The 15397-nt window shown below is 36.6% G+C and overlaps 1 protein-coding gene across 5 annotated transcripts in view; it reads right to left on the minus strand.

Annotated features, from left to right (window-relative positions):
• Window positions 1–3087: 3087 nt before the first annotated feature.
• CLCN3 (chloride voltage-gated channel 3) overlaps window positions 3088–15397 on the minus strand; it is a 90280-nt gene continuing 77970 nt past the window's right edge. For 3 of the 5 annotated variants that reach the window (XM_041766477.1, XM_041766475.1, XM_041766478.1), the window contains 3 exons: window positions 12631–12847; window positions 7747–7822; window positions 3088–6025 (listed from right to left, as the gene is read on the minus strand). In XM_041766477.1, coding sequence (XP_041622411.1) covers window positions 5870–6025; window positions 7747–7822; window positions 12631–12847 — 449 coding nt within the window. In that variant the 3' untranslated portion in view covers window positions 3088–5869. The remainder of the gene's footprint in view (window positions 6026–7746; window positions 7823–12630; window positions 12848–15397) is intronic. The other 2 variants (XM_041766479.1, XM_041766480.1) reach the window with 1 other exon arrangement.

The raw sequence follows: 15397 nt of genomic DNA on the forward strand, positions 1-15397 counted from the left end.
CTTCTGATACCCTAAACCTCACAGTTTATTCAGTGATCCAGACCAGGGGTCAACAAACTAGGGCTATTTTTGTGAACAAACTACTATCCAGGGGATCCCTGGGTGGCTCAGTGGTTTAGTGCCTGCCTTCAGCCCAGGGCGTGATCCTGGAGTCCCGGGGATCAAGTCCCACATCAGGCTCCCTGCATTGAGCCTGTTCCTCCCTCTGCCTGTGTCTCTGCCTCTCTCTGTGTCTCTCATGAATAAATAAATAAAATCTTAAAAAAAAAAAAAAACTACTATCCAAAATACCACCACCCATCTTTTCACCTCTCTTCCTCTAGCCCCCGCTCCAACTGGTTCTCAACCCCACCAAACCCCACACCAATTCAGTGACCTAAACTGCCTTTTTCACTCTTCTTCCCTCACTTCATATTCTTGCTTCTTTACCCAGCCCTTATATTCCACTCTCCATCATTATAATCACTCCCACATCTACTCCACTAGCCCTCTTTCCATTAGTTGTACTTATGTTAGAACCTGAAGCCTGATAAAAAGCTGCCTACTCCTACTTCTCAGTATCAGGTGGTTGGGGAAAAAAATAAAACCATGACAACTGGTCTCCTCTTAACCTCAAGTTGGTCATACTACTGCCCATTAATCCTGCTTTCACATCTTTCCTCAAACATGCAACAATACCTCCCAGCCCTCTGTTCATTTCACTAAGAAAAACAAAGTAACTTCCACAAAATCTCACCTCACACTACCAACTACTCAATATGCTCCGCCTTTCCCACATTGCTAGGAATGTTGCTTAATGTCCCAGTGTGCGCCTGAGATGCCATTCCCTGCTGCCTGCTCAAAGACCTCTCTCTCCTCTCTTCAATTTTCCCTCTAAAGTATTCCTATCCACAACAAAAGCTATAATATCCTGCATCCAAAGACAAAACACCCTTTATCACACATCCCATTTCTGAAAAACACAGCAAGAGTTGAAATAACTGCCTTCAGGGGCACCCGGGTGACTTGGATCATGATCCCAGGGTTCTGGGGTCGAGCTCCCCGCTCGGCGGGAAGTCTGCTTCTCTCTCTGCCCCTTCCCATGTTCTGTCTCTCAAATAAAATCTTAAAAACAAACAAACAAAAAACTGCCTTCAATTCCTTTCATCAATCTCTGTCAAACCCGCTCCAGATTTTTGCCTGATCTCACTGAACCTGCTTTAGTCAAAGCTACCCATTATGTCTACACTGGACAATTTTCAATCCACATTTACTTCACTGATCAGCAATACCTGAAAAGTTGATCCTCTTTGAAACCTACTCACTTGCCTCAGGGGACCCACCTTTCTCTTAACGGCACCAATCTTCACCCTACCTCACGGTCTGCTCCCTCTTCTGGCCCCTCATCTCCTCGAATCTAAACATAGATGTATGTCAATGCTCAGGCCTCTGTCCACTCAATCCCATAGGGATCTCATCCTGACTCAGGATGGGACCTCCCATATTCCTTAGGTCTCTTAGGCTGGACCTTTCTCCTGAACTTGAGTCTTGTAAATACAACTGCCCAATTGACGTCCCCACTCGGGAGTCAGAAAGTAATTTAAAATTTCATGTTTAAAACCAAGATTTCTCTGTACACAACCTCAAATTTAGTCTTCCTGGAGTCATTCTCAATTTATTCGATGGCCATTGGAAACATCCTTTACTCCTATCACTCTATATCTGATCCATTAGCAAGTCATGCCTATGCCACCTCCAAAATGTCTAGAATCCAGACACTTGGAATGACCTCCACCTGCTCCAGTCAGGTTCAAGCCCCTGTCTTATCTTACACCTTGATTATTCCAAGAGCCTTCTAATTGGTCTTCCAGCTCCCACCCCTTCACTATTATAGTCTATCCCCAAAAAGACAGCCAGAAATCACATTAAGTCAGATCATGTCACTTTTGTCTGGTTTCCCATTTTATCCAGAAGTCAACTCTATCCCCAACCTCTTTCCTCCTCTTATACCCTACTCTAGCCAGTGACCTATTTGATATTCCTTGTACCTGTCAGGTGTATCCTACCTCAGGATATTTGCATATACGGTTTCCTCTTCTTGTAACATTCTTCTCACAGGTAACTGTATCATTCCCTGACATTTTTCAGGATTCTGCTCAAATGTCACTTTATCCCTGAGGCCCTTTATCATCACCTTCTATATAAATAGCAGCCTCCCCATTACTGGTTTTTCTCCATCAGAATGGGAATTTTTGCCTAATTTATGCATGCCTTGAACAGCGCATGGCACACAGGAATTAAAAAAAAAAAAGAACTAGTTTGTGATACGTACCACCATCTGACATATGATATATGTCTCTGTCCCTACTGGAGTGTAAGTTTCAGGAACACAACACAGTGTCTCTCACACAGATATTCAATAAAAACTCAGTGAATGGTCAAATGAAATGGATGATAAAAATCTATTCTGGACTTTTAAGTCAAGTGCTTTACTTTTATACTAAGAGTTTAATATTAGACTATTTAAACTGTTTAACAATTCAAATGTTACCACCTCCTTTTAGGCAGTCCTATTAGCCATTACAAAAATGTGCACTGTGGATATCAAATGTACAAAGTAGTATTAAAAAAAAAAAAAACATCTAGGGGCACCTAGGTGGTCCAGTCAAGTGTCTGACTCTTGGTTTCGGCTCAAGTTGTGATCGCAGGGTCCTGAGATTGAGCCCCACATTAGACTCCACACTCAGCGCAGGGTCTGCTTGCGATTCTCTCTCCCTCTCCCTCCCTCACTTTCCAAAATAGATAGATAAATCTTTTTAAAATGTTTTGAAAGTAAACTAAAGTGAAATCTTTCGGTAAACCTGCAGCTTTCACCAACAAACGGAGACTTTACTATTGCTGGTAGTATTTACATCCTGCTGTTCAACCCGGTATCTATTCTTTTGTTGCCCCTTGCCTGCAAAGTATAGAAATGGCTTTGTAACCTTAGAGAAACATTGTATTTATCACCCCTTTGAGGCTGCATGTGCCAGGCATGTTGGCCTACACTGCATAGAGCAGCAGAAGTGGGAGGACTATTACAGATATAATTAAAGGCCAAACCACACATTGTCATATAGATTTTAATAGATTTTCTGATTAACTCATCACAGTAATCATTTTTACTGTAATGATATGCAGCTTTACTACACTAGTATAAATAAAAACAGATAAATACAGCTCTAGGCAACATCACAGATTAACAAACTAAGCATTCTTCATGAAGCAAAACTGAAAACAATTATTAATAAGAGATGCTGACACCCTTGCCCATTCTCATCATACCTTCTCAAAAAGGGTACTCCAATAAGGCGCTCCACTTATTGTATTGGTCAATTAATTTGCCAATTAGCCAGGCACATATATTTCATGGTCTCCACTATTTCATCATTTGGTTGAAAAGCTGACACACCTCAACATATCAAAAAGAAAAGTGGAACAGGTAGTATTACTGAAGAAAACCACTGAATGCAATTAGAAATACACTTTTCCTGTATTTTAGCAGTAAAACCTAACAAGGGATAGAAATATACCAAGGAAAAAATTAACATCCGCTGTGAATATCCACCCTGAATTATCAGTCTGTGAAGCAGGATGGGCAATGAGAGGACGTGAAATCAAAAAGGAAGCACGGAAAATAAAATCCAGGTGATGTTTAATGTTATGAAGCTATCTGCAAAGAAGCTGGTTTCTTCTCTGAAGGCTTGTAACTCAAGACAAACAAGCTATTCAAGAACCCACGATGGAGTTCACACTGAAAATGCACTTATGACTAGATGAAGACAGGATATATCGAAGCATCATTAGAAAAGATTTCACTCCGGATGGCCAGATAACTTTAAAGGGGTTATTAAGAAAGCCCAAAGTCTGCCAGAGGGAGGAAGTAAAATAGGACAAAATAGTCATTTTAGAAAGGGAAGATAGCAAAATGAAGAAATGTTTCATGAAATTCCTAAAATGTTGCTCAACTTTGAACTGTCATTCTAATATGGCTTCATGATCTAATAAAGCTTCAAGATCTTATAGGTATATCATTTTTAAGAAAAAAAGTGGAAGTGAAGAATCACTTCCAAAATGTAAAAATGGCTCATTGCTGGATATGTTTCAGGAAATGCCTGTCTGCTAAATTCATTTCCTACCAAAAATGCATAAGCACAGAATATTCAGGCCAGTCCTTCAAGTAAACTGTCTTTGCTGATAGTGAATTAAGACCATGACTAAGACAGACATTTCCAAAAACAAAAATCCCAAACTCACCCCAGTACATTTTCAACTCACTCTGCAAAAATGTACACTGTGGATATTCAAAACATTAACTGAACACTTATGGATGTGACATACCCAAAGATTCAAAGGTTATGTTCAGATTAAAATTTTAACTGCTACCTTTGCAATTGTTTTCATTTGATTTTTTTTTAAAAAAGGTTAACGCTATTTAACTTTTGGTTTTAATCTGCAAAGTGATTTGTTGTGTTTTAACTTTCTAATTAATGAGTCAAAATGTACAGGTCAGAAGACATAATCCAGAGGATGGCAGTGAAAGATCAGAAAAAGATTTATGTACACATTGGATCATAGACAAATAACCACAACCTCTTTTTAAACCCTTGTTCCCAGTGTAAACTTTGTTCATATCTCCATAATTTTAAGTCTGAATTAGTCTATAAAAATCACATTAAAAAGGTAAAATTATTTAAGCGCGATATTAACTGATCTGTATTTTATAAATTTTAATCCATAAAAATATAAATAAGAATGGTAAATTTTTAAGAAAAGAAATATACATTTAGTGCAAGTTATGAATTACATTTCTTCTTCAGTGTCAGCAATAAAATATCTTGAGGAAAGAAACAAAAAATGATCTAATTTCAAGAAAAAAAAATTCCAGTGTTTAAACATGCAATTAATACCAGATACAGCTAAACAGAATACTTCCTTCTCTTTACTGTCAAAGCAGCAGCATTTTGTTTCCTTACGCTGAACAGTACGTGTAGATTATAGTTTTAGAATAGAAAATTTGCATAAGACCAGGTCACATTATCCATAAAGTCTGAGAGGAAAAAAAACAAAAAGAAAACTCTGTTTATCCTTACAAGTCGAGTTTCATTGTTGCTGATTCTGAACCACAATGCGCACAAGCGGAGAGATTTTGTTCACGCTTCACTCGAGATTTTACCTGTTGCGGTGCATGTGACTGCTCCAAGCATTTAGTGGTGGTGCCAACTACAAGGTTAATGGCACAAGAAACACTCCCTTCTTGTGATGAAACATCAGTAAAATCACAGTACATCTCAATATGAGAAAGGACTGTTTCAAAAGGGCACACCAATTTACAGAGGCTTTGTTACAGCTCAAGAGAGAAAGAAAAAGAGAGAGGGAGGGAGAGGGAGAAAGAAAAGCTCTTCTGGAATGTAGAAAGACAATGCTTAACTATAATAATTCATGAATTAAACAGAACAGTTTTGATACAAAAGGGCAAGACCTTGCAGTCTTATAGATGGCTCAATTCAAAGTAATCCCTCCAGAAATAGGGACTGCTAATGTGTCTTTGCGATGTCGGAGTAACAGGCCAGGTGCTCTGGGTGCTCCGGGGCTGGGGCTGTGGCACCCCTTCTGCTGATGCTCCACCCTGCGCAACTGTGGCACATCCTCAGCTGAATGCATCCAGTGCAGAACAGGAGATGATTTGCTGCTCTCAGTTAGATGGGGAAATACCTCACTCATTTCCTTCTCGCTCCTTTCCCTCCCCAAACAACTCCTTCATTCCACCAGCAGTATTTGCAAACTATGTTGCAAAAAGCCTGGCTTTTAGATTTTTTAAGGAGAAAAAAAAGTAGACGACTCCCTCAAGTTAAAGAGTTGTGCTATTCAACAAATGAACTTCCTCTTCTGTTTCCTCTCTCTCATCTATAGGATTCAGTTGAACATTATTGAAGCGGGGTCTTGGTTTGCCGTCTGGGCCATATGACGGAGGATATCTTTTTTTGTTATAATGCCAAGGAGGCGCCTGAAAGGAATAAACATAAGATTGCTATTAAAATAAAAGGAAAAGAAAAGGAAAGCTCAATCTATAACTGAATCCTTTTTGTTGACAGGAATAGAGCAAAGCAAGCACCGTGATTGTGTATTTTCAAAAAGTATTTTATTGGTAAAGATAATTAAATTATCCAGCAACCATCCTTTGATATGAAAGTATCATGGTCACTAATAGTACGATGTCCTTTCCACCAAGACTCTGAGGACCACATGCCACATTGAAGTAGAGGTATTTTGATTCGTGTATGCCAACAAAAAAGTAACAAAAAATGGGAGGATGTGTGAACAAGAAATGATACTGATCCAATGTAGAAGGAAAATTCATTCCCATGATATCGAGAAAGCAGTAAAATGTCTGATGACCAAATCTCCTCAATATTCCATTTTTTTTAAACCAAACTTAACCAACTTTAAGTAACTTAAGGATTGCCCAGTTGTATGCAGAATCTTCATGAAAGCACATACAATTGAGATAAAATAGTCAACAAAGAACTCCAATCCCAAGCTTCAGAGCCCTAAGAATAAATTGATAAAACAATCCAAGTTTCTAGTGCACTCATCAATATTTTCCTCTTTTGATTTTGGCCAAAAAAGTTAAGATACAGTGCTTTTATGAAAGTCTTAGTTGTTAATGCTTACATTAAAAGAGAAGTGAAAAATCAAGAAGCAGTCCTAACAGATTATTATAGATGAAGCAGAAAGCAGAATGAATGAGTAGCTACTTATTATTCTGGTTAGTAGTTTTTTAAAAAAGGATGCATGAAACACTTGTGAAATATTAGCTTACAACAGGAATACATAATCAGTTGTGTACTTAAGCAAACTGGGACAGGTTTTTTATAGAAGTATGACAATTGCAGGGCAAAATAATTTCAGGAATTGCTAAAGCCAGACAATTTTTAGGTTGTAAGGTACAGTAAGATAATTCAAAATCTATCTTTAGTCATGAAACCACTAGGACATAAAGCCAGTAAAACAAATGCATTTGACCCCAAAAAGCTGCTCACAGCATTCTGGACATACAAAAGGGGCACACACATAGTCTAGGTACAGTTCACTTAGTCTAGGTACAGTTCACTAATGAAATGGCAGGACACACATTCTTGACTATGAAGGTATGTGAGGTGTAGCAGAAAAAGATCTAATGCTATGATAACAAATATATCCAACATTACACTCTAGTTAAGTGTGCCCATAAAAAATATTCAACATTTGGCAATTCTAACATTGCTAAGCTCGGTTAAAATCACTTATGAGCTTAGATTTACTACAAGAGTACCGCAAGATTAGAAAACATAAAAAGAAAAAGGGTTTGGGGTGGGGGTTGGGGGCAGACATCTCTAACCAGTCAGGCATCTTCTGAGACCGGTGTATCCACTAAGGTAGACAGACTTGTGTTCACTTTAAGAACATCCGACAGTATTTACTCATTCAACTACCAAACTGTTTACAGTTCTTAAATGGCAACCAGTGATTCTGATGAGAGACGTTAACTTTTGCTAACTTCCTGTGAATGCGATTTTACAAATATCTAAATTTATCTTCCAGAGTTTATGAGATAAAATGGAATTGGCAGCATGTAAGGTTTTTTATTCAGCAGGCATCTGGGCCTGACAGAACTGAACAGTTCACAAGTTTCATGCTTCCTGACTTGTACGGGGTCTACTGAGGAGATCTGATATATCTAATCACCAAGGGTTCGACGTGCTGCTTTACTTGCTCGAGATGCTCTAATATGTTCTTCTTTGTGATGATCCCCAAGACAATCCTGAAACAGATCATGTTATGCTAATAACTGTGAGAAATTAAATTAAAAGAGGTTCCAATCATAATGATAAAGAATGAGAGACAAAAATAAAAACATGAACCATAAGAATGCTTTTAATGAACTTTAGAAAAACAGAAACAAAAATGGTTCGAAATCCCAGGTCCCATTTGCATCAATTTTAGTGACTTTCATAAGAGACATGATACTATCTTTAAATATCTGTGAAGTTTTTTAATTAAACATCAAAATTATAAAAGATCCCAATGAAGGTGACTATAAAGAAAGGTACAAAAGGAACAATATTAATACACAGCTATAAACCTCTAAGATTTAGTTTCATATCAGCGTTCCTTTGTTAGGGGAAAGTATTTTTCTCATCTCTAAAAAGCTATTATTTGGATCTACTTCGGAAGAGCAAAGGTCGAATAGCCTTAATGGCATTAATGAGGAGACTTAAGACATTTACTTTACTATTACTTGGGATTAAAACGAAAGGCAACATGCACTTCAATAAATAATGCCAACTCAATACACATGCCACCCCCCCCCCCCGAATTTTCCAGACCTTCTGAACACTACTTCTTAAAATAAACTAGTAAGATATTTATGACTGGGGATCAAAATGACTTTTACGTTATGCATGCTTTTTCCTAAATGATTATTTCTCAGTTAACCTATCACTATTATAGGCAAAGTGAGGGGCATAAATTCTCACAAGGATACTTGAAAATAATTAGATTTATTAGAACAAAATCCTGGGTACTGGTTTATAAGGGAAGTCAATGAATTCAACGGCATATACGGCAATATGTATAGTGAATGATTAAAACCTTAAAAAGCCTTAATCTTCAAACTCTAGAAGCCCATCCTGAATGCCCTTCAGGGTAACTGGACATCTCCCTGGTGACCTAGTTAAGTCAACTTTACTACTCAACTGCCTTTGAACATCCTGACTTCTTAATGAACATCACTAGGGCGCTTCACTTAAAGTAGTCCAGGCCTACAGATACATCGGTGTTAAAAAAAATTAAGGCTGACAACTGGGTGTGGGGTGGGAGAGCACAGAGGGCAAGCAGCAGGAAAGGCAGAAACAGGTTCTCTGCTAATGTTTTCTCATTATTTAAAATAACACACCGATCCTTAAGAATGAAGATAAATTGAAAAGTTGTCAGAGGATGTGAACAAGTTCTCCCTCCAAAAAGGCTCAGAAAATGCCCTCATGAAATAAAAAAAAATGTGTACCTAAAATAAGCACAGAATCACTCAATGGATGTTCTTCTCTAAGTGTGTGAGGGAAAACAAACAAAAAGACCATCAATTCACTCTATAGTTGGGAGTCAGGAAATGTGAAAAATCTTGACAAATAATACCACTTTAATTCTTATTCATTCTTTTCTTTCTAGTTATATACAATGATTAATTTCAGTTAGTATATTAGTAATCTCTGCCAAATCACAAGGTACAAAATGAGGAAAGTTACAAATTGATTAAGGACCAAATGGCAAATTTGGAGATTTATAAAGTAATCTCTATATTACAAAATAATGGCCCTAAAAGGAGGAAATACATATATTTCCTCTCTAATGGAGAAGAGTTATTTGAGAATAAAGCCAGATTCAGTGCTACTTTATTAATTTCAGGAAGTACAAAGAAAATCAATGCAAAATATAACTTATGTAAAGAGTAATTTGCTGTTTCTTTGTGGGGCTAATAAGCAATGATATAAGAAGTTAACAGACTATGGCCCAAGGTTTTCCCAAAATATGTTCCAAAAAACACCAATCCCAGGAGTTCTTCTGCCCTCTTTACTCCATCCAAAAAAAAAAAGGCTTCATGTTCAAACAAAACTTGGAATGTTTCCTATTGTCCTCGAGACTCAAATAATATCAACATTTTATTTTATTTTATTTTATTTTTTTAATTTTTATTTATTTATGATAGTCACACAGAGAGAGAGAGAGAGGCAGAGACACAGGCAGAGGGAGAAGCAGGCTCCATGCACCGGGAGCCTGACGTGGGATTCGATCCCGGGTCTCCAGGATCGCGCCCTGGGCCAAAGGCAGGCGCCAAACCGCTGTGCCACCCAGGGATCCCAATATCAACATTTTATAAGTTTTGAGACATTTCACAATAGAGAAACCTCAACTATATACAATCCAATACTTCCCAAACGTATGTGGTCATAAAACTCTTTGTGAGCAAATGCCTATTAACATCCTGTTAGTTCCATCAAGACTATAAAGATTTTGAGAAATTCTGCTAATTAAACTATAAAACATAGGAAATCTATAACTGACATACTTAAAATTTAGACACACTTCTCCTCACGTCCCTATTCTCATTTGCTCCTTGCAGCTAACAGTCTGGCCTTGTATCTCTCCCCCCAAAAAGTTCTTTTCCACCTCTAAGGACCCACTATGACTAGAATATGCTCACAGTTATCCAGAATTTCACACTCTCCACTAAAAGCTAGTAAATATGGCTTCTTTTCTAAGTTTAAATCATTTTTTTTTTTTTTTAATTTATGATAGTCACAGAGAGAGAGAGAGAGAGGCAGAGACACAGGCGGAGGAAGAAGCAGGCTCCATGCACCGGGAGCCCGATGTGGGATTCGATCCCGGGTCTCCAGGATCGCGCCCTGGGCCAAAGGCAGGCGCCAAACAGGTGCGCCACCCAGGGATCCCATTAAATCATTTAATTTAAAGTGAGAATAAAACATTCCACTTCCTTATATACTTCCAAGAAAATGAAGACCCAAGAGCTACCGTCCCAAATGATCTTTCTTTATATATATATATATATATATAAAATCAGTTTATTTTCCTTGAAGGACAAAAATAAGGAAAATATAACCAAGAAAATTAAACATATTCCTTTAGAAAAAGCTACCCCCCACTACAAGCTATCTTATAAACGGGCAGTATGAGGTAAGATTTTAGTTATCTATCCTCCTCCTCCCCTACATTTTGTTATTTCTACACTCTTTTAAATATTTTCCTTTTTAATATCTGTGCTGCCAAAAAACTGGGAATTAATCAGCAAAGTGAAATACAGTAATTGACCCATATGGCTTTGTGATCACAGGTAATCACAGGTAATCATAACTAGGGAATGACATATTTGTTAGCACACAAAAGGCCAAACTATGACAGGCACAGAGAATAACTCAAAACAAATAAAAATTGTAACAACTCAGCTTCTAATTGAGCCACTTATAATTTAAAGGGCCCTAAAACCTGTATCACTTCATAAAAAGTTACTCTATTTAACATGTACTTACTAACATTTTAAACAATAAAGTTTGGTAACTATTATTTTTTAATTAAACAATATTAAAAGAAAATATCTATTTTATTAGACACATCCCTTCTCCAATCAGTATTTATGATGTTTAATAATTCCAAACTTCCTGCCTTTCATCAAGGATTTTTGTCTTTGATAATTTATTTCACATTATTTAGAGTGGTTTTAACTGGTTAGGTTAGCACAGTGAAAACATTAAACATGGATCTAATTCTCTGTATTTCTATTCCTAACCCAACATGGCATAATATTGTTCAAGAAAATAAGAAATCACAAAGAAAGAAGATATGTTCTATTAGTCAATCACAGTGTAAAAACAGTAGCAAGAGATTGGGTTCTAAAATTAGAAAGGTATTTAATCCCCTGATCTGAGTTACTGAGGGACTGGGCATAGTATTAAACTCTTCCAAGTTTCACTTGTTATATCTGTGAAGTAAAGATGCTACCACCTATTTCGCAGAGGTACTACAAAGTTAAGTGAGAAACCTGAAGAAGGTGCTCAAGAAAACAAACCTCCTTCCCTTTTCTTCTTTTTTCCTCCTTTCCTTAGGGGTCATGTGTTTTGTCACTCAAAAGTCACTCTAAGCGTTTAGCATTTCAACCAGCTTAGCACTGAGCAGGGTTAAACCAGCTCATTTATGCACAATCCAGAATACCCTTTGCTTCTTATTTCCAGCCTTTCTGTCCTCAGCCTTCAGAGAAAACAATGTCCTTAAGTATTTCAATGAGGAACAGTCATAAAATGGAAATAGAGGGGACTGACTAGAGAGAGAACGGGCAGGGAAACAGATCCCAAGTGAAGGGACACAGGGGAGCAATGGTAATGAAGCAGGGGATGTTTGCAGAGGCATACTGTGCATCACAACCCCACTCTGTCCCTTGGACATCTGCCAAACAAAACTTTTCTATATTCCTATCCTGGAGAAACACTGGTAATTCATGTGCAAAGGGCAGAAAAAAAATCAATTTACACATTTTAAACACATGAGTGTTTGTCATTAGCAGTTTATATGAAAGATTTATGGATGGAAAAGGTTGAAAAGAGAAAAGAAAAAGCATTTGCTAAAGGAGGATTTTAGCTAATTTACAAATTTCATTTAATTATATTATTTCCCTTGATACATAAGTTAAAAATTGCTGAAACAGTAATCAGCAAAAACTCCAGAGAGTTATTACTGAACTAGAAAGTTATATTCAAAATATGAAATACTCACAAAAAGAAAACAGGTTTTTCTCTCTACTCCATACAGGTTAGGTCCATTACACCTCTTTCCCAACTCTGAAGTGTTCCTGACCAGTGTTACTTTGTTTTGGCAAAGATGTGGTAGTTGATATATATTTTTTTATTCTTAAGTGTCAATCTGATCAATACTGATCCTGGTTTTATACTAAAAGACACTTTCCCACTTGAAAGCTTACACTTTCCCCTAATAACTGAATATAAATTCCACTAAAAAAGTATCATAAATTCTGCTAAGTAAACTGATTTCTTTCACCAAACTTACCCATTGTGAGTTACAAGGCACTGCCTCAGACCCAGCTTTCGGAAAATATCCACCACGATCTCCATAGGTGTGTGATCTGTCACTGTAAAAGGGCTCATGTCAAGAATGCTCCGAAGCTTCAGTGGCCGTGGACTTTCTGCTGGAAGAGACGGGGTGTGCTGTGCAAAACACACACGAGAACTGCCCACAATACCTTCTTGTTTTTTTCTGGCACTTTCTGAAAAGAGAGAAGACCAAAAGTTGATTTAAGGGCAATCCGTTTATTCAGAGACTTTAAAAAAAAATAAACAAATGTATCCCATGAATTTGGTCCTTTCACTTTTTCCTACCTTCTTAACCAAGAAAGGAATCAACTAAAAGCTGATTTAGTCATTTCTTATATTTCACAGAATCAGAATACATCAACAACAAACCATCATCATGTAAATAAAATATTTTTAGTTTATAAATTTTCTTTAGTGAGGCTGAAGCTGTTTTCTAACTTTGGGGGACAAGGAAGTATGTTTAAATATGGGTTTTTAAAACCTGCACAAATTTGAGCATGGTTTATTATAGGAATCCATCATTGAATGGCACCTGCCCATGCTAAATGTCACTTATCCTGCAGAGGTAGAGTTAAAGAGAGCTTCATTCTTGTTTTGACTATGTTGTATACACTCCCCCTGTGAATTAGCTAGTTCTCTTTTTAATGCTAGGTGAGTCATGAGCATTAACAGGTGAGCATAACTATGATTATGCCAAAACAGACACAGACTTATTTTTCAGGTTTTATTTATAAAGGCTCTGTTAATTTCCCCTCTCTGGTGCATTCTGCTTCAAGTGCTTCTGTTTGCTGCCAACTACCTCACCTACCTTTCAAAGTACTAGACAAGTGGTTAAAGATGCAAAAAAACTGCAGAACACAGACCACAGGAGAAAGGAAACCCATGAAATGGAGAAAATAAAAAAATAAGTAGCTTTATGTTTGTATTTTGAGTTAATATGTATTCAAAACTGTGCTCACAAATATGATTTTTCTATACTGAAAATATTTTAAATATAAAATTTGCTATAAAAATATTTAAGCTAAAATAATAAGCATTAGTCCTCAGGTGAGCAGCAGATAAATATATACAGCTTATAAACAAACACTACAATTCTTTTTGCTCCTTCTGATCTCTAAAGCCTTATTTAACTGTTCTGGACCATTCAGGTAAGGAAGCACTAACTGAAGTTCTAATGACTAGCATTAATTAGGCCACTTTAAAAGCATGATAAAAGCATAGAAAAGAAGAAAGCCCATTAGCAAGTGATATACATGGTTTTGAAAGATGCTCCTTAAGGTGTTCTGAACCCACAGAAGCATCTGGCTAATGATCTATGAATGGTGGAGTGTAAATACTGTTAGCATGACAGATATTCTGAGTTAAAACTAACCCTACACATCAAACTTAAATACCTTAAGATAACAAATATTTTATTGATGAAAATATGCTGAGACTGTTTAAGTCAACACTTAATGCTTTAGAGTTTCAGAAAATTTTAGAAAAAGTTACTATTTATTATAATGTTCCTTTGATATACAACGCACAAGGCTAGTGAACACCCAGCCAGACTTAAATTTGTCATTTATATGAATACAGTAACTATTCTAATAAGCATCATTTATTGAGTACTTACAAAGTGCTGAGACATCTTCTAGGTTTGTTTTATTTGAAAAACAATTTCTTTGAATGCCATTCATTCAGAGGCTTTTAAAGCAGAATATATCATCATAGATTTCATTTTCTGATAGGATTCAGGCTTTTTTTTTTTTTTTTTTTTTAAAGTACACATGTAGCAATAGAGTTACACTTCCAGGAGAATGGAAATGGTTCTTTTCTCACATAAAATCCGAATGTAAATAATGACCTTTCTTCCCCTAAAGTTTATGCTTTACTTTTCCTGCTCATGTTAATATACTCTTAAGAGCTTGACTTCTCAAAACTTATCAAAAAAAAAAAAAAGGTTGCACAGGCTGTCCCCTCCATTTTTGACTATGTGAAACCTGGTAGTGACAGATGGCAAAAATATTCTCCAGGGCTCCAGAACTCTCATCACTTGTATTAATCTTAGAAAGCTATAAAGTCTCTAACTCCATAAAATGGTATTTCATCTAACAAACCAGCTATAAAGTTTACTACAAAGATAAACAAAAGGCTAGTGCACTTACTTGGAATACATATTAAGTACACTCTATTTTAGGGTTTTAAAATATTGATATGGAAAGAAAAAACTATAACAAATTAGCTCTCCTAGGTATGCAAACTAAAGCTTTATTCTGAACAAAAGATCTTGAGGGAATAGGAGATTAAGTACAGTTAGAGTAGCCTGTCACTGTGTCACGTACCTTACTATTATGTTCAATATGTCAATGATATTTAGGTTTTCATACACTAAGAGTCTCCCTGTAAAACTTACAGCTCCTATTATATAAATAGAAGTGAACAAGTATACTTTTATACCTTAAATTGGAATATAGGAAAGACAATTCAACTCACAATATAAATGTTAAAAATGCTTCATTTTAAACAAATCTATAAAACATTCAGCCTCACTTTTAATCTTGACATAAAATGCAGGAAGAAAAACAAATGCAGGAAGAAATGTCTCTCCATTTGGACTACACTTTAATATAGTAAACTGTCATTAACTGTTGGTGGGAGTACATGGTGTAATCACTACTTGGTGTGATGTGAAAAATATCTTACAATATTATAAATGCAGCTACCCTGTGATCCAATAACTC

Source organism: Vulpes lagopus, chromosome 8 (genome assembly GCF_018345385.1).
Source record: "Vulpes lagopus strain Blue_001 chromosome 8, ASM1834538v1, whole genome shotgun sequence".
Taxonomy (NCBI): domain Eukaryota; kingdom Metazoa; phylum Chordata; class Mammalia; order Carnivora; family Canidae; genus Vulpes; species Vulpes lagopus.